Below are 18,209 nucleotides of genomic sequence, written 5' to 3' on the forward strand. Positions count from 1 at the left end.
TGTGTACATTAATGAGGAAAAAAATGAACTTAAATGATTTTAGCATATGGCTGCAATATAACAAAGAGGGGAAAATTTAAGGGGGTCTGAATACTTTCTGTACCCACTGTATTATATAGTTTTTAAACAATGACAAACCTTAAAGCCTCCTTGTTTGATCTCAGGTCGCCAGAACTTTTACCCTTCACCTTGAACAAGAACTTGAAATTAAGCTGCCAAAAACTCTGCAGCTTAATCAGTTTCATATAAGGTATACAAGTGAGTATTCAAAATAAATATTAAAAATATATTACATTAGTTTTTGGGCCCCTGACATGCTCTTCTAAATCTTAAATCAATAGATTGGAATGTGTTGTAAAACTGAACACATACTGGAGTTAGCCAGGCTGCAGATGACACCTAAGGCACTGAACTTGACTTCAACAGCACCTACAGGATCCTCCAACATCTTCTTCAGCATGGGCAACAGCTCCGCCTCTCTAAACGGATCCTTCATAGACTCTGCAGTGTTCACACACACCCACAGACACACACAAACATACAGGTAAATGCACATATAAATGCATTTCAGATTTGTCATCAACTATCCAACAGCTATATCAGACTAGTTAGTAGTAGTTTGAAATGGTTAGCCCTGAGTGTAGCACATTGCATCTAGCTGCACTTCTGTGTCATAATGTCATTTCTAGCTGCAGGTGCATCTCCAGAGCAACTCTAAAAGGCCTTTGCATTCTCTTTTGTGTTCTTTTGATGCTATATAAGCAAAAACTTTGCTTTCTTTGTTTTGTGTAGGCTGGTGCTTCTGCTTCATCCATTACAATAATGGGTCATACAGCCCAGTGGGTAATGTACCTGTTTACCAGTGCTATCTGGTATCCTGCGATTGTGGTGTTGATGTCCACATGCAGCAGCTCATGTGTGTAGCTCATGTGGTATCCGATTGTGGTGTTGATGTCCACACGCAGCAGCTCATGTGTGTAGCTCATGTGTAGCTCATGTTTTTGGCTAAAACATACATCAACATCTGCTGGTTCTTATGAAGTGTATTGTTTAAACTGTTAGTTATAGGTGATGTACTGTGCAAGGTATGTGAAGTTACATAAAACCTCAACTAATTAACAACGCACACAGAGTACATGCAACAGAGGAACCCCACAGCCAAAGACTGTGTCACTGAGCAGTATGAGCCAACAACCACAACTGAAAACACCACAGAGGATCATCACCAAGTTTAACACAAAAAGAAATTGGAACGTTAATTTGTGCTGATATTGTATCCACCTGAGAGAAGAGACAGGCTTATGCATCATATACACCATATCATTTCAATGAAATTAGCCCTGTATTTCACTAAATTTGTCTATCTGTTGCAGAGAGAAACTGCTGGCCAATGCCGCATCCAACAAAGATCCATCCATGTTTTTCTGTGACAAAATATTATTTTGTTACACAATTATTCAGCACAACTATTTAACCATCCAATGATTTACAACCCCAGTGGCTAAACAGGAAAACAGAGATGGTGAAGTCTAAGTAAAAACAAAATAGGGCTAAATAACAGCTACTGCTGCATTAGTAAGTGCTAATAACAAACAAGAACACATCGTTATCAGAAATTCAGGTGGTAAAACTGTTTTGAAGTGGCCAACAACTGACACTGACGAGACAACATTCTTTTCCTTTAGGATTTAGATGTTTAATGGTTCATTCCATTTACTTCAGGACTCAGAAGCCAGAGCTCAGAATGACAACACACCCAAGTCAACTGTATTCCAGTTTCAGTTAACCATAACACCAGTTGAACCAGGTTAGCCACTGTTAGCCATTGTTAGCAATATCAGTTTAAAACAAAGCATTATGTGGTTATTTTGCACATACGCTGTAGCGACATGTTCACAAATAGAAATGCCATGAAAGACATGTGCAGAGAGCAGAGTTTGCACTTAATTCCAGCAAACGTTCTAGCGGAGAATCTGATATGCCTGATAAATACAGGTCCGGAGTTTCTGACTTTACATACAATAGTTTCTGAAATTGCTTTACCAATGTCAATTGCAGATGCTATCGCCAGGGCAACCAGGGCCTCGTTCTGCATGATGACATGTTCACTTGTTGCCATAGAAATAAGGTGCCGAACACCATCTGCTTGGGCTACAGCACGGACAACTTCCTGTCACAAATAGAATCAGCACATTACAGATTGTCACTGTTTATGTGCCATATATAGTACATATACTGTTATTATGTTAGGCTCCAACAAATAGGTGTGATTACCAAAAAAAAAAAGTTAGTTTTAGCTGACACTTGTGCTGACTTAACAGAATAAACAGACTCACAGGGCTGCGGCTGTGTCTGATGAGGGCAGCCAAGAGGCGACTGGCTTCTCCTTGAACTCCTGCATGGTCTATGGCTTCACACCATTCCATGACCCGAGTCAGCAGCATGGCATCTCTCCCCAGCACCAAGGCTGCCTCCTCTAACGTGTGCAGCATAGCAGAAACAAGGAAAAATAGTTTTGCAAATGTTAACAGAGGTAAACAAACTCAACAGCAAACTAATGCAGTTACCACTGAAATGTACTGGGACAAAAGAAAAGACAAGACACTTAAAGACTAAAATCAAACAAACAGCCCCTTGAAGCTCCAACATACCACACGTTACACCAACAATATAAATAGGAAATGGAATTAACTTGATTCTGAACATTGCCCATTTCTGATGACCATAGCAGAGGATGGCTAGAGGGTATTAAACAAATTCATTTATCCCCCTGCTAGCATGTAAACTGTTTGGCCAGGACAAAAAAACAGACATTTGAAGGTATCACCCTGGCTGCTGAGAATGTGTGATGGACATTTTCCACTATTATCTGACATTTTACACACAAAATGAATTACACAAATAACAACCTTGGCATTACAGGGAACAAGAGAGAAGGTAAATGAAGCCAAGGAAATGGGTAAAAAAAAAAAAAAGTTAAGGTAATACTGAGGCTTTCAACCCACGATTGTTCAGTGTGGGACAGACGGTGTCACAAATGGCCAGCCCTCTTCAAAAGCCTTGGGTGTGGCCAAGTCCTTTTAAGCAAAGGAATAATATTAAATTACTTAAAATGAGATAAGTCAAAATGAGAGAATATACTGTATGTGGAGTAAAGAAAGGAAGATGATAGTAATGATGTTCAGACCCCCTGAGCTCTTCTGCCCCATCAGGGCAGCACAGTGAACCTGTGGCTACTTACAAATCTGTTTCATCTTCTTTCTCCTGTTTTCTCTGTCTTCTCTTCTTTCATATTCTCAGACAATTACAGAAGTTACCCACAGCTCCCATCAAAACTGAAAGCAAGCTGATATATACTGTACTGGTTCTTCTGAACATACACCCTTGCCCTTCTTTTTGTTACTATTATTTGTAGAAATGTCTTAGTGATCGCTGTTGATTCAATGTTTGTGTGTTGTTAATTTCTTTTTTCATTATCATGGCAATCTGCCTCTTAGGCATCAGGTGGTCAAGTTGACATTGTGGCCCGAAGATGATGCTAAAGTAAGGAGAGAGATGGGCTATCTATCAATATCATTCCACTGCCACCAGGAACCATACTGTACCCATACCGTACTGGGGTTTGTGTGTTTTCATTGTGTGAGAAATGGCTCATACCCAAGCTGAAAACATGCCAAAAAGTGTGCTATCTGGTTCCAGAGTGGGCTACTGTTCCCCAAATTTGGCCATCTACATCTCTACATTCTGATTGGCAGAGAAAAAAACTTGAAAAACAGGAAGTGCCTCAGCTAAAGAAAGAGACTTGCCCTATTTAAAAACAGAAAGAAAGAAGAAGGAGTAAATTAGTGTAAATAAATTAATGCCAAGATGGCACCATGGATGGCAGCCTAGGTCATGTGCTCTTGTGTGATTTTGCTGTTTTTGTCTTTTTTGTTGGTTTTCTGCAACCCATCTCAGATTACATTTGCCACAGGTGAGCTCTTGAACACCTTTTTTCCTGTTTGTACAGACAGGAAAAGTTGTTTGGACATTTTAGTCAGTGGAGCAGCAGTCATCTTTGGGACCTGGAGAAGCTGCATCTGTAGCGGGAAATGTGGGGGTGCCCTGGTCAAGTTACATATGCGGGGTTGCTGAACACTGTTGTCCCCTATGTCTCAAGCAAATGTCCACTTTTTAGCCAACAAAATGGACAGGCCACTTCTTGTCAACTGGACTAATTTGGACCTAATTCTGCTGCTTTGTGCTTTGTCAAGATGAAGCTAAATGACTCAATCCCAGGCAGGGCTATTCCGTTTCCAGGGTATCAGATCCACAGAGCGTTTTTACTGTATATAAATGAAGGTTGGTGTAAAGATCAAAAATCAACTGCAAACCATTTAATTTTCTGAAAGAGTTCTCCTTGTTTATCTGGGTCTGTATTTACATTCCAGGCTTCTACTAACGATGCATTGCAGCTCCTAGCTGACTAGATAATTGTAATTGAAACATTCCAACTCCTGACTCATTGTTCTAGGGGACTTTAACAGAACAAACCTCACCCACAAACTGCCCAAATACAGACAGCACACCAGTTGTCCCACCAGGGACAAAAAGAAAGAGAAAGAAAGAAAAAAAGCCTTTATTGTTATTGTACATGTTAATTGCACAATGAAATTGGTGGCACATCTCCCCACAGTGCACTGAACAAGTGAATAAAAAGAAGAATAAGTAAATATAAAAGTATTGAGGAGCTGAATTAAAAGAAGAGTTCACACTATTTCTCTGGCCACACATTCACACTGTTAAAGCAATATTTATGTATTGTGTTGTCTCATTTCAAGAATTCAAAAGTCTGATCACCCATGGGTAGAAACTGTTCCTTAATCGGTTCATTCTTGTGCTCCTGTACCTCCTGCCAGAAGGCAGAAGGCAAACACATATTTTTTATTTTCAATTTCCTGTTGCCTTACAAACACACTGAGCCTTTGGTATGGAGCCAAATTCTTTCTATGTTCAAACACACTTAAAGATTATTCTGATTCTGAAAGGAAGTCAATACAACACAGTTTGTCAAATCCATGTTTGCTCTGTTGCATGGCTGTATGTTGGTTCTGGTCATACAGAAGATGGTACCATGATGTATTCTGCAAGAGCAACACTCACACTGTGCAATGAAAACATAAATGTGTAGTCTACTGGGGCCAAGTGTGTGTGTGTGTACACCAAGACCTTCTAAAACATAAATGTGTAGTCTACTGGGGCCAGACAGCCCAGGACAGTAGCCAGCCAGCTGGCCTGAGAATGAGACGGTTCCCAGTGGCAGTGGAATGATGGCACTGGGGTCCATCCTCTGGGAAGAATGACAGTCACGGTAATCTTCCCTTTAAATATTTGTTGTGGCCAAATGGAGAATCTGACCTGATTATAGTGCTAAGTGGCACAACTGGAATTCTATCTGTGACTATATAAAGAATGTGGAGTGCTGAATATAATTATTTTAATGCAGTTTGTAAGATAACAGTAATGCTTACCTTGTCCATCCACCATCATACGTAGTGTACCCAGCAGTTTGAACTGAACTGGGGGCATGTCAGAGCGCAGCAGGGTCTTTATCCTCTCAGTCACTCCGTCCTCCAGCATCCGCACTTTGTTGGTGGCTGGAAGACACAAATGTCATATTGGTGCACTTAACACACACTTGGCGTGTGTTTGCATGTACACGTAACACATTCAGGATCATGTGTTATGTGTCAATTTAAATATAAATGATAGAAAATATTTAATAGTGCTGTTTAAAGCCTTTACTAGCATGTTAAGAGTTTTGTTGATTTTTTCCGACTGATCCATGTAACTGGCTCTATTTTCCTGAAATAAGACACAGAGGCAAACACGAGTCTAAACTCCAGCTGAGGGCACATCTGGTTGTGTCTAACAATCTTTGTAATTTTAGTGACAACTGCCATTGGTGCATATTGGTCATAGCCAGGTGCAAGATGGAAGAGAGGCTTATTAGTGGTAGGAACTGCATTGTGAGCAGCTGGGGCTGAGGCAGTCCTTATGGACAATCACACCTGCTCCTCTCATCCACTTTACTTTCACTGATGTCATGACATGTATGAGGGGATGTTCATTCAGCAGTCTGCTAATACCACTGAACAGCTTTTGTGCATAGTAGAAAGAAAGGCTCCTGCTTTATCTATACCTACAGCTGCTTTAGTCAGGATCGATTTAGAGTCGCCAGTCAGCCTACATGTCTTTGGACTGTGGGAGGAAGCCAGAGTACGCAGAGAGAACCCACGCACGCACATGGAGGACATGCAGACTGCACACAGAGAGGTCAGCCTTACAGTACTAACCATTGCATAAAATACAAAAATATGCACACTGTGTATTACTGTGTAGCACAAATGTATGTCTTTGTGAAACTTGATCATTTGAGGAAATTGTAACTGCTGATAGGTAGGGGGGTAGAAGGGGGTGGGTGCACGCAGATGACCTCATCAGATCACTAGCCTCTCTCCCCTGCACCCTGTTGAAAGGAGACCCTACAAAATGTACAGCGTAATTTGGACTATGGCTGAATCCTGTAAAGACAGATGATATGTCATGACATATTTATATCCATAGTCACATACTAAGCACTAGTTTATACATTTTATTTTTAAATAATCTTTCAAAATTATCAGTTATATTTCATAATTCTGATAATTTCACAATAAATTATTCAAAGTTAATTCCAGCAGATCAGTTGTGGATTTAAAGGTTCATTTTAAGTTGGTGTGGCCATTAAAATACATCTGGGTACATCTCTCATGCTTTCTAGCTTAGACTGTTATTAGGAAAATTACCATGCACCTACATTTGTGATAAATTGCAGTCTGAGCAGGTGTTATCCCAAATGCAATTTGGGGTCAAAATGAACACAGAAAATACAGCGTGCTACCTAATCAGCATACACATGACCTCAGCTGCACCTCTGTTCCCACCTTAGCATAAGCACATTCATTCATGGCAGGAAAATACCAAACACAACAATGTGAAAAAAGACACATAAACCAATCAACTGCATTTGAAGCTACAGCTGTTTTGTGCTGGCAGGAAACTAGAGCCCATTATATTTTTCTGGTATTACCTCGTAGAACCCACACAAGGCTTTCATTTATAAGGAAGAGCTTTGATGTTAGGTCACTGGACCCATTTTGGCTTTATTATTACCTGGAATAGCCAGGTTTCTCAATGCACTCAGTCCAGCGTGTTGAACAGACACGTCTCCTTCATCAACATGCTGTTCCATCAAGGTCAGAATGTAAGGAACCACCCCGAGGTCCAGCATCTTCACACAGTTACTGTCTGAAAGAAACACAGGAAGCTGATGGGTACCTTCAAAACCTGATTACTGTGTAACATACCACTTCGAAGAGTTTCACACAGGATGGAGGTGTGAAATGCTGTGTTTTTAGTCATGACCATTCCTCCACTATAACTGCATGCTTATTATTGTAATCATGCCAATGAAGCTGTAACCCAATCCACAATCTTAACCCAGTAGTTTGGTGTGTAAACTGAACAGAGCAAGCAGAACAGTCCTATGGAGAGTTGTTACCACAACAGCAAAGCACTGATAAGTGTACCACTGGAAAGATCATATGGGTTGAAATCTAAGGTAGGAAGAACCAACAAATATTTGGATTGGAGGACATTTTGGTAGTCCCATAAGTCACACAAACTCAGTTTAACTATTCGATTAATAAAGTGATACTATATCTGCATGCAAACTGTTGAATTGTATTTTAACTCTGAAGATCATTCTGCTAAGATTATATGAACAACTTTATTGCCACATGGGGGGAAACATGCTGAAAACACAACACTGACACATCACCTGTTAGGTTCATATGGGGAACTTGTTATCAGACTGTTGACTGTTTACACATTCAGTGCACAGAGTGACATTATGTTCACTAGCTATCAGCACCATCAGTGTCATTCTGCTGTTTGTTGTTGAGCGGGTAGTGTGTGAGTGGCTTTTTGGAGTTTTTCTCTGAAATCAGCTTCTTCCTGCTTGGGCTCAAAACAATGGCATGAGAGCTGCAAGAACAAATCAAAACAGTAAAGCCGTGGACCAAAAGCAACAACAACAACAACAACAAAGTGAGCTGAAAGGATCCAATGTAGTTCTGTAGAGCTGAACTGTAGAGTTGGTGATCATTCTCTGTGGGTTTGTTGCTAAAAGTGACACCTCTCACATTACACATACTGTATATTTGTGTTGTTTTGTATCATGTTGATTTCTTATCCAACATCAACTTTACCTACATAGATGGTACAGATGGTGAGAAATGTCCCTTGAGGAACTCATGTGTGTTGTCACAGAGATTTCTTTACACTATTCTAAAATTTCTGTTGAATATCTCACCATTCCTAGCAAAGTTGGCGATAGCCAGGGCTCCAGACAGCTGCAGCTGGGTGTTGGAGCTCTGCAGCCAGGACAGAACATCCTGATACACCAGACCTGATCCTTCACCAAAACACTTCTGCATAGACTCATCTGGCACGCAAACACATACATACAAGGTAAAAAGATGACTTGAATAACTACTCTGAGACAACAGAGTTGTTGGTGTATACATAAACACTTTCAGAGATGTCCCACATGAATGCAGCTGCATTGCTCACCTCCTAAAAGTAGGGACACTATGAGGTTGGAGGCGATCTTGATGCTGCAGAGGTCATGGGGGTCAGAACCTCCCTGAAGATCCCGAATCATCTCTGATAAAGCCTCAGGTACGCCAGTCTCTGCAAACTGCAGCTTCAGAGTATCTGATGATGCAGCACAATCAGGTAAGCTTTGCTATTGTCTCTTTTGTTAAAATGATTAACAGCTGACATTGTCTTTAAATAACTATAAAACATTTTGAACAAACAAAAGTCAAAAAGAAAGGTTTAGACTTTAAGGTAGTACAGTATATGGTACTGAATATTGTTTCATGTTGGAAAATCTGACATTATATCAGTGAATCACTCACATTTTACTCCAAATTTCTAAATCAAGTTGGTAGTTTTTGCCAGAGGAAGCTGATGTGAGTAATGTGTTTACACATTTTGATTATCCTACACCACCCTGACAGTACTGCGGGGTGGGGCTACTACTGCAATGTGTACCTTATGTATCTCCTTTCCAAATGTGATAAATAACTGATCTCATTAAAAAAAAAAGCTGCACTTAGGTCATTAAATAAGAAAACTTGTGTGAAGCAGGCCTGCCCATTGATTTATAATGTTAACCACAGTGGTCTAAAGCCAAGCAAAGACTGAATGAATTCGGCCCGATTTTACACCTGATTCAGTGCCGCTTCTAGAATCAGGCTGAATTTCGGCCTGATCCGCATAGTGTGAGCAGAGTATCGATGCCCATTTTATGACCCGATTGACAAACGATCGGCCTCTTGACTGCTGGGATGGATCTGTAGTGTGTCAGAAATCTGGTCGGCTGCATTGCAAATCCACTGTCCGAACTTAGTTCAGTGCATTTGCATGAGTACAAAGACAACAACATGGCACAGATGTGACATAGCACATTTTGTGGACAGAATCAAATGAAAGGAAGCCATAGACTGAATATAATATATTTATTAACTGTAAATGGATGAGACTAATCGAGCTCTGGCAGCACCACACTGTACAATGTGTCATCAGAACAGTGCCATGACCTGCAGCAACAGGAGAAATACTGCCAGCAGATAGCACTGTTCACCAGCTGTACAAAGTCAAATGGCTAAAGGTAACACTGTTTTTCTTCTGGTTGTCCTCAACTTTACTGGAGTCGCCACTGAACACACCCACTCTGGGGTTAAACATCCAGTGTGAACAGTGAAGTTACAGATGCAGCCGATTTAAACATATAGTGTGAGTTAACACATGGTATACAAACAATAAAAGACATGCAGTGTCTGCTCGGCTTAAGGCAATCAGAGATAGAAAAAGAGTCTAACTGGTGTTTACACACTAGAAAAAATGTTTACCTTATTAATCCTAATTTGAGGGGTTAAAGGGTTGAGATATGATGAAACATAAAGCAGTAATGCTCAATGAAACCACAGTTTTACCATAACATCTTTCCTGTCCTAGCCTCCCTCCTAAACTACCATGCAGGTCTTACCGCTCTCACCCAGTGAGCCCAGTATTTCCAGGATGACGTGTCTGCGTTCAGCATCAGGTGCCCGTTTCAGCTGAAATGTCAGCACATCTGCCACATTCAGCTCTGCTAGGGCTCCCCTTGCCGAGTCTGCAAAGACAGGGGTCAGTAACTATGGACAATATTGGAGGTAAGTAATTATAGTGACTATACACCTGCCATCTAATCCCAATTTAACACAGCAGACTTCTGAAGTTATAATAGTGCTGGCCTCCCTTCTTCCTTTGAGACAAGCTTTATTGCTTTATCCCAGAGAAGCACTTAAAAATCTGATCTGTATTTGTTTCTTCCTTCTTCCTGCTACTTTCCCTTGGCACTGTACACAAACACTTAAAAAATACATAAAGTGATGGGGTTGCCACAGTAATGGGTGGCACAAGGTGTGCCAACATTATTCCACAGTATCTTACTAATTGTTTATATTCTTGGCTCATTCTTTTCCTGAAATAGGGCACAGAGGTAAGACAAGTCTAAACAATAGATGAAGGTACACATGGGTGAGCTCAACGATTCTTCAAATTCTGGTGAACACTGGCGTTAGCACATTTTATGTGCAGCCAGGTGCAACGTAGAAGAGAGACTGAATACATTATTAGTGGGAGGAATGCATTATGAGCAGCTGGAGTCGGGATGAACTGTAGTAAACCAGGTCCTCTCATCCCCTTTCAAAGCATAATCCTGACTTTGACTGATGCCACTGACGCCATGACACTGAACTACATGAGATGAACCTCGTTCTTTCCCTGTAAAAGTATTTATTGCACATAATTATTCACTCTGTGGTATGCTAATATGTCTTACCAGTTTTTGTGGCTCTGGTCCTGTAACCAGTAGCAATTATACAGTACAGTGTTATGTACTAACTGCTACACCCAGTGTGCAACATACAGGGGTCCTGGGAGGTCTCTCTGACTGACATCTCAAACCTCTGGAGATCTTAAAATGAAATTTCAGGGGTGTCACTGAAATGTGCTTGGTTATTTCCTGTTTATCTATAACACAGTTTATTTCCATGTAACTTTATCAGTTTTCAATTGGTTTTAAAATAACAGAATACATTTATATTGTGACCAGTGTGTTTACACTCATATCAAAAGTGCCTGTTGTAGTGATGCTTTTGTTGGATCAATCCGACATAAAATACACAACATGTATCCCTGTGGTACTAACAAAGGTATGTCTGTGTGAAACTTGATCATTTGAGGAAATTGTAACTGAACACTGAGGTCACACTGACTTTATGTGCTGTCAGCAATGCCTGTAACACGATCAATCAGGACATCTGCAGGATATGTGGTGGGTCATGATGCCCACACTCCTGTTTGACAATATTCATATCACATACTGAGGACTAGTTTATTTATTTTATTTTTTTCATTCATTTTCTACCACTTAGTCCCTAAACAGGGTCACGGGTGGGGCCGGAGCCAATCCCGGCCGGCAATCGGGCGAAGGCGGGGTACACCCTGGACAGGTCGCCAATCCATCGCAGGGCTAACACATAGACGAACAACCACACATACACGCACGCACTCCTATGGGCAATTTAGAGACACCAATCAACCTAAGCTGCATGTCTTTGGTCAGTGGGAGGAAGCCAGAGTACCCGGAGAGAACCCACGCAAGCACGGGGAGAACATGCAAACTCCACACAGAAAGGTCCCGGGTGGGGCCCGAACCCGGAACCTTCTCGCTGTGAGGCAACGGCGCTAACCACTGTGCCACCGTGCTGCCCTTATTTATTTTATTTGAAAATAATCTTTTTAAATGATCACATAATTCAGATAATTTCACAATGCATTATCCACAGTGAATTTTGACAGAGCAGTTATGGATTTAAGGGTTCATTTTAAGCTGGCATAGCTGTTAAAATTTGGTTACCTGTATGAGATGAACCGGCATAGCTGTTAAAATTTGGTTACCTGTTCTTGTGCTTGCTAGTCTAGGATGTTATTAGGAAAATTACAGTACTCCTGTGTTTGTGATAAAAGCTCATCAGAGCAGTTTATTTTACAAACACAATTTCAGGTCAGAATGAAAATTGCACTGCACTGCCCAGCCAGTATAAACACAGCATCAGCTGCACCCCTCCTCTCACCTCAGCGTAAGCCCCTTCATTCATGGTAGAAAAATGCCAAACACACTAATGTGCAATGAAATGCATATATAAATAAATAGACACACACCCACAGAAAATTACATAAAGCCTGCACCTAAAGCTACTCGGCTTTGCAAATGTAAGAAACCTTCTGTTTTATATGACTGAGGGAAAACTTGACAAGACATGGAGAGCTCGTAAACACAACATAACAGAAATGACCAAGAATAAAAAGGGAGCCCATGTAGCTTCAAAGAACAAATCAAAATACTGACACTGTGTGATTCTAGTTGCAAGTAAAAATAAAATCATTTACCATAATAAGTACAATTACTAAATAAATACCCATGTCAGCAAGGTTACAGAGGGCCAGCAGGCACACATTAACCAGCGGGTCATTCTCTGGATACTCCTTCATTATGGACACCAGTCTGGGGATTACGCCACTCTGGACTAACTGGTCCTGTTGGTATGCTGGGTGGGAGGACAGGGAGAGGGAGCAGAAGGGATCAAAAATAGAACGACAAATCTATGTTGGTGTTGATTTTTAATACAAAATGTTTTTTTACTTCAAGGTCATTGCTTCGTATCATTGGCTCATTGATTTACTGTTAATTATCATCAGCTAACTGATGTGGAAATGATAACTGCATAAATTTCATCAAATGTAATTCAGTGGTAAAAACAAATATTTAGATCTGGGAATTATTAGCTGTATTCGGTCCATAGCACAGTGTCAAGCTGAACACTGACATGTCTGCCACTCTCTGGAACCTTCAACAGAATACAGCCTCTGCCTCGTCAGCACACTTTTCTTCATCAGGAAACTCTACTGACTGTCACATAAACTCACAGTTGTCAAAGCAGATGCGTCCGATGGCCCTGCCAGTGTTCAGCAGCATCTCCTGGTTATTGCTGTTCAGATGGGGAAGCAGCACTTCCACCAGACCAGCCTCGATGCACTGCTCCCGGACTGCAGCTAAAACACACACAATAATAAGACTGAACCCCTTGAACTCTAGCATTTCCAATAAATACTCTCTTAATTAATCAATATTTTTTCTCAAATGAAGTAAAATTTCATTTCTATAGTCCAGTGCCAAATATTCATCTTTAGAATTTCTAATAAATATTTGGCTGCGCTGAATTATTTTTGTGTCTGTTAAGTGTTAATTTTGACCAAATATGAATGTCCCCACTTCTGTGAGGAAGAAATCATCCATCCATTATCTATACCCCTCTTTCCTGAACAGGGTTGTTGGGGGCTGAAGCCAATCCCAGCTGACACTGGGTGAGAGGCGGGGTCCACCCTGGACAGGTCTCCAGTCTATCACAGGGCTGACATGTAGAGACAACCACACACTTCCAGGACAAGACATTCATGCAGTAAGTGTCCTGTACAGAATACAGTAATTCAGCCTAACAGATTCACAGTATGGACAATCAGAACGAAATAACTACACTGTGTTCTGTGACACATAGATGATGATCTTGGAGGATGTCAAGCAACTTCCAGGTTCATGCTGTTTTTTATTATTATTATTTTGCAGCTGCAGCAATGCACCTTTTATCTTGCTTTAGATTATTCAAGAACATACAGTAACAACTGAAGTAGTGTCCTACCTTCACGGGCCATCTCTGCCACTACCAGAGCCACCTGGCAGCTCAAGTTGCTTTTTCTCCGTAACGCCTGTGCCAATATGGGTAGAATCCCACTTCCGGCAATCTCAACAGCAGCATCTTTTTCTGTGGACACACAAAATGAATGAAAACAATGGCTGGATATGCACAGCATGTACAAGTCAGGCTTGTTAATTTTTAGTTTACACAGTAAAGTCTTGATGTGACGATTTTTACTCAGTCTGTGACGACTCTAAATGGTGGCATTTAAAAATGTTCCATCACTGACAGTTAGGGTGGCTTCCTCGTTGTTCTCTACCGCCATCATCAGACTTTCACTGTCATCTTATGTATGTGGCAATACATTTGGCTGATTTTGCCACCCTTACACAGAATATTCTGTGTGGGATACACTTTGAAAGATGGTTGAGAATGACCAAGCTAAGATCCTGTGGGACTTCCAGATACAAACTGACCAACTGGTAATGGCCAACCAACCAGACATAGTAGTGGTGGACAAACAGAGGAAGAAGGCCGTAGTGATAGATGTAGCAATCCCAAGCGATAGCAACATCAGGAAGAAGGAACACGAGAAGCTCGAGAAATACCAAGGGCTGAAAGAAGAGCTAGAAAAGATGTGGAAGGTGAAGGCACAAGTGGTCCCCGTGGTAATAGGAACATTGGGGGCTGTGACCCCCAAACTGGGAGAGTGACTCCAACAGATCCCAGGAACAACATCTGAGATCTCTGTCCAGAAGAGTGCAGTCCTAGGAACAGCTAAGATACTGTGCAATTTTACATAACGGTCACATGCAGGCCTGTGTATAGGCCCCTATCTTGCTCATGCCCACAACCCTCTCATGCCTGTAACTGGGGAGGACAAAAATATAGAGACAGATATAGTGTAATCCAGTACAACACCACTTTTAACTATGACCTCAATAATAAACATACAACTGAATTGAAATATTTATGACAAGTTCACCAAAAACTGAAACATTTTGAGCTTCATAAACACAGCTGTTAAGGCGGAGGTGTAGCATTGTGTACCTAATAAAGTGGCAGAGATACTCATTCATTGTTAAAAGTTTTCAAATTCATGGTTGATATAATTAGTTTACATGAGCACTGACAGTCCTGTCATGTCTAAATAGAAGCAGAACATTTAGGCTCCAGAATCCAAAAGCTGTCCCTCTATCAGATACATGAAACACATTTAGTAACAAATAAATACTTGTCTGCACATGACAGCAGGCACAGCATGGTCCAGTGGAGAAAAACCATCATGACCTGCTCTGTCAAACTCACCTTATATCAATAACGGATGGATGGGAGATAGTTGTTGATATTGTTGCTGTTGTGTGTGTGCACGCGCGTGTGTGTGTGTGTGTGTGTGTGTGTGAAATGACTTACTCTTTTCCAGCAGAGCAGCCAGCATCATGTCCAAATGAGGCTTGAGCTCCTCCTCAATCACCTCTGTACTCACACTGATTGCCTTTAGCGCCTCACTCAGAGAGTCTGAACACACACAAACATGCACCACCACAACAAAACAACAACAAAAATTAGGAATATGAACATTCCAAGAGGTCCCTCATCCCCCTTAACAAGCAGACAGTACATGAGCCTAACTGCAAAGTAAGCAGCATCTGGTGGCTGCAGTTCACTTCTCCATGAATATGATGGGATATTGGTAGTTAACAGCTAGACAGCAGTGAATCAACCAGTGCCTGATGGCAGTTGTTTGACCAAAACATAACTAGTTAATAAACCCTACGTCAGACAAAGTTCAAGTTCAGTTTACAGTGTACTACCCCTTTTGTTCAAGAAACATTGCACCTTTGGGTGTCAAAGAGTTTTGCTTTAAAGAGGTTTCAGTCTCCTCGCTGTCACACTCAAACACACTGCAACAAAGACCTATGGCTAAACTTGCACTAGTATGGATTGTTTTGGCTATTACCATTTTCCTGGCTAGTGGCTTTGTCTTCACTGGGCTGCAACTAAAAATAATTTTCATAATCAATAAATCTGACAATTATTACTTAATTATTTGATTAATAATTGCCTATAAATTGTCATGAAATCATAAAAATGTCTATTATAATTTCTCGAGGACCATAGTGATAAGGTGATAGGTGATAACAAAGAAAATGTGGTTTTACTTGAAAAATTGTTTAAAAATGTTCATGTCTGTAATTTATCAATATTAATTTGGGGGGGCAACTGTGGTTCAGTGGGTAGAGAGGTTGTCTCCCAACCAAAAGGGTGAAAGTTCAAATCTCGGTGCCAGCAATCCACACAATGAAGTGTCCTTGGGCAAGACACCGAACCCCCAAGTTGCCCCCGATGGTTAGAGCCGTCGGTTGAGTTGGCGCCGCAGATGGCTGCCTTGGTTCTGTACCGGAAACAAATTCCTTGTGTGTAACATACTTGGCCAAATAAAGGTGATTATTGTTGTCAATTTATTTATAAAGCACATTAAAATTTTTCAAAACCAGTACCATAAAAGCCATAAAATCATTGAAATTTGATACCCAGCACTAGTTGTTACAGTCAGCTGACTAATCAATTGATTGACTAATGGTTACAGATGAACCCTACGTCAGACAAAGTTCAAGTTCTTAAACCTTTACACATCTCAACTGTATTTAACGTTCTTATGTCTCTTGTAGGTATTTTGTGTTTTGTTTTTGTTTTTTTTGCAGTACATAGTTGTAAGGTACCACCAGTCAGTCTTGGAGCAAGAATCAATCACTGTGTGCTGAGCTGAAATACAGTTTTTCTATATCAGGCCCGATGGACTCAATATTACCTAGGGATTATTAACAAATTCTAATAGGCTATAAAAAGCCTGATCCATTTGGAATTCTCTGTTCTTTACAGTACAAGATATTGTGCCATCTGTCCACAACAGCAGACTGTGCTTCATGAAAATGCTGGAACTTTTTTTTCTCATGGAGATGGAGGAAGGCCACCTGAGTCCTGTTCAAACCATTCCTCCACAGCAGATTTATGTCTCTCCACTGTCTCTATGGATACAATGTTTAAAACTCTATGACGTTAAGAAAACTTCATATGTACGTAAATATAGCAAGCATCGCTAAGTATCATCAGATATTTAGTATCATAGTGGAACACTTGCTTGATGGAAGTTAAGGCTCTGTGTGTAAGCTAGCACTGTAGCATGGTGTAAATGGAAATTAAGGGAAAGTCATTCCACATTATGTTTATACCTGCCATGATATGCAGAAATAAAATGGTGGCCTACATCAAGATATCTGAGAAAGTGTTTTCATTCTCTGCTACTTCATATTTTGACTTCACTACATTTTACAGAAAAATATTGTAACAATTTGAATGCATGACTTTTACTTGTAATAGAGTATTTTTACACTGTCGTATTGTTACTTTTACTTAAGTAAATGATGTGAGTACTTCCACTACTAGTTACTATACCAATACAGAATATATACTGTATATATTCAATACTGTATTTGGCCCCGCTATGACTGTGGGACATATGTCAATATGATTTTAAACATTTCTCATATCAAAGAATTACATTTATATTGGGGAGCTCCTCCACACGATTTATATCCAGGGTTGTCAATTAGGGGTGGGCGGATCGATCCTTAAGTATCGATACATCGATTCTAGGCGTTGTATCGATAAGGATCGATCCTCACATAAAAATATCGAAACCTTTTTATAGACCTGAAATTATTGTAACATTTATATTTTCATTAAAAGCCCTAAGCCACAAACTTTTCCTGACCTTGGCCAAGTGGTTTATATGGAAGCCCATTCCCGCCAGTTACTCCGACTTAGCTAAGTCGAAATTCTTCTTCCTGTTTAGTTGTTTTTGGCGCGGAGACAGAGAGATGCAGCACCCTTTACCGTAGCGTAGCGCGCACTGGATAACAAACAGCCATTGGAATTCACTCAAAACAGACCCACGCCTGAAATAATCTTCAATTATTCCATCCATCTGAACTGTGTGGTGTGAAAGGTGCTGTAGCGTTAGCTCTCAGTCTCCGCGACAAAACACGAAGAAGAATAACTACTTGGCGCGGAGACAGAGAGCTGCAGCACCCTTTACCGTAGCGTAGCGCGCACTGGATAACAAACAGCCATTGGAATTCACTCAAAACGGACCCACGCCTGAAATACTCTTCAATTATTTTATCCATCTGAACTGTGTGGTGTGAAAGGTGCTGTACCGTTAGCTCTCAGTCTCCACGACAAAAAACCATTTCCACCAGGTCCATCACCAGCTGCCGTTTTCCTGTGCTCTTAGAAACCAGCGGCCAGAGGGCT

The 18,209-nt window shown here is 40.8% G+C and overlaps 1 protein-coding gene across 2 annotated transcripts in view; it reads right to left on the reverse strand.

The window, feature by feature from the left end:
* LOC109964363 (rap1 GTPase-GDP dissociation stimulator 1) overlaps window positions 1-18,209 on the reverse strand; it is a 29,489-nt gene that overhangs the window by 5,423 nt on the left and 5,857 nt on the right. Inside the window, exons 2-13 of one of the 2 annotated variants that reach the window (XM_020607626.1) lie at window positions 15,306-15,410; window positions 13,896-14,018; window positions 13,126-13,251; window positions 12,618-12,746; window positions 10,148-10,264; window positions 8,656-8,799; window positions 8,396-8,527; window positions 7,195-7,329; window positions 5,511-5,636; window positions 2,337-2,476; window positions 2,044-2,170; window positions 373-501 (exon numbers count right to left, since the gene is read on the reverse strand). In XM_020607626.1, coding sequence (XP_020463282.1) covers window positions 373-501; window positions 2,044-2,170; window positions 2,337-2,476; window positions 5,511-5,636; window positions 7,195-7,329; window positions 8,396-8,527; window positions 8,656-8,799; window positions 10,148-10,264; window positions 12,618-12,746; window positions 13,126-13,251; window positions 13,896-14,018; window positions 15,306-15,410 — 1,533 coding nt within the window. Of the gene's footprint in view, window positions 1-372; window positions 502-2,043; window positions 2,171-2,336; window positions 2,477-5,510; window positions 5,637-7,194; window positions 7,330-8,395; window positions 8,528-8,655; window positions 8,800-10,138; window positions 10,265-12,617; window positions 12,747-13,125; window positions 13,252-13,895; window positions 14,019-15,305; window positions 15,411-18,209 lie in introns of both variants that reach the window. The other variant, XM_020607625.1, reaches the window with a different exon arrangement.

The sequence above is a fragment of the Monopterus albus genome, unplaced genomic scaffold (assembly GCF_001952655.1).
Source record: "Monopterus albus unplaced genomic scaffold, M_albus_1.0 scaffold87.1, whole genome shotgun sequence".
NCBI classification, from domain to species: Eukaryota; Metazoa; Chordata; class Actinopteri; order Synbranchiformes; family Synbranchidae; genus Monopterus; species Monopterus albus.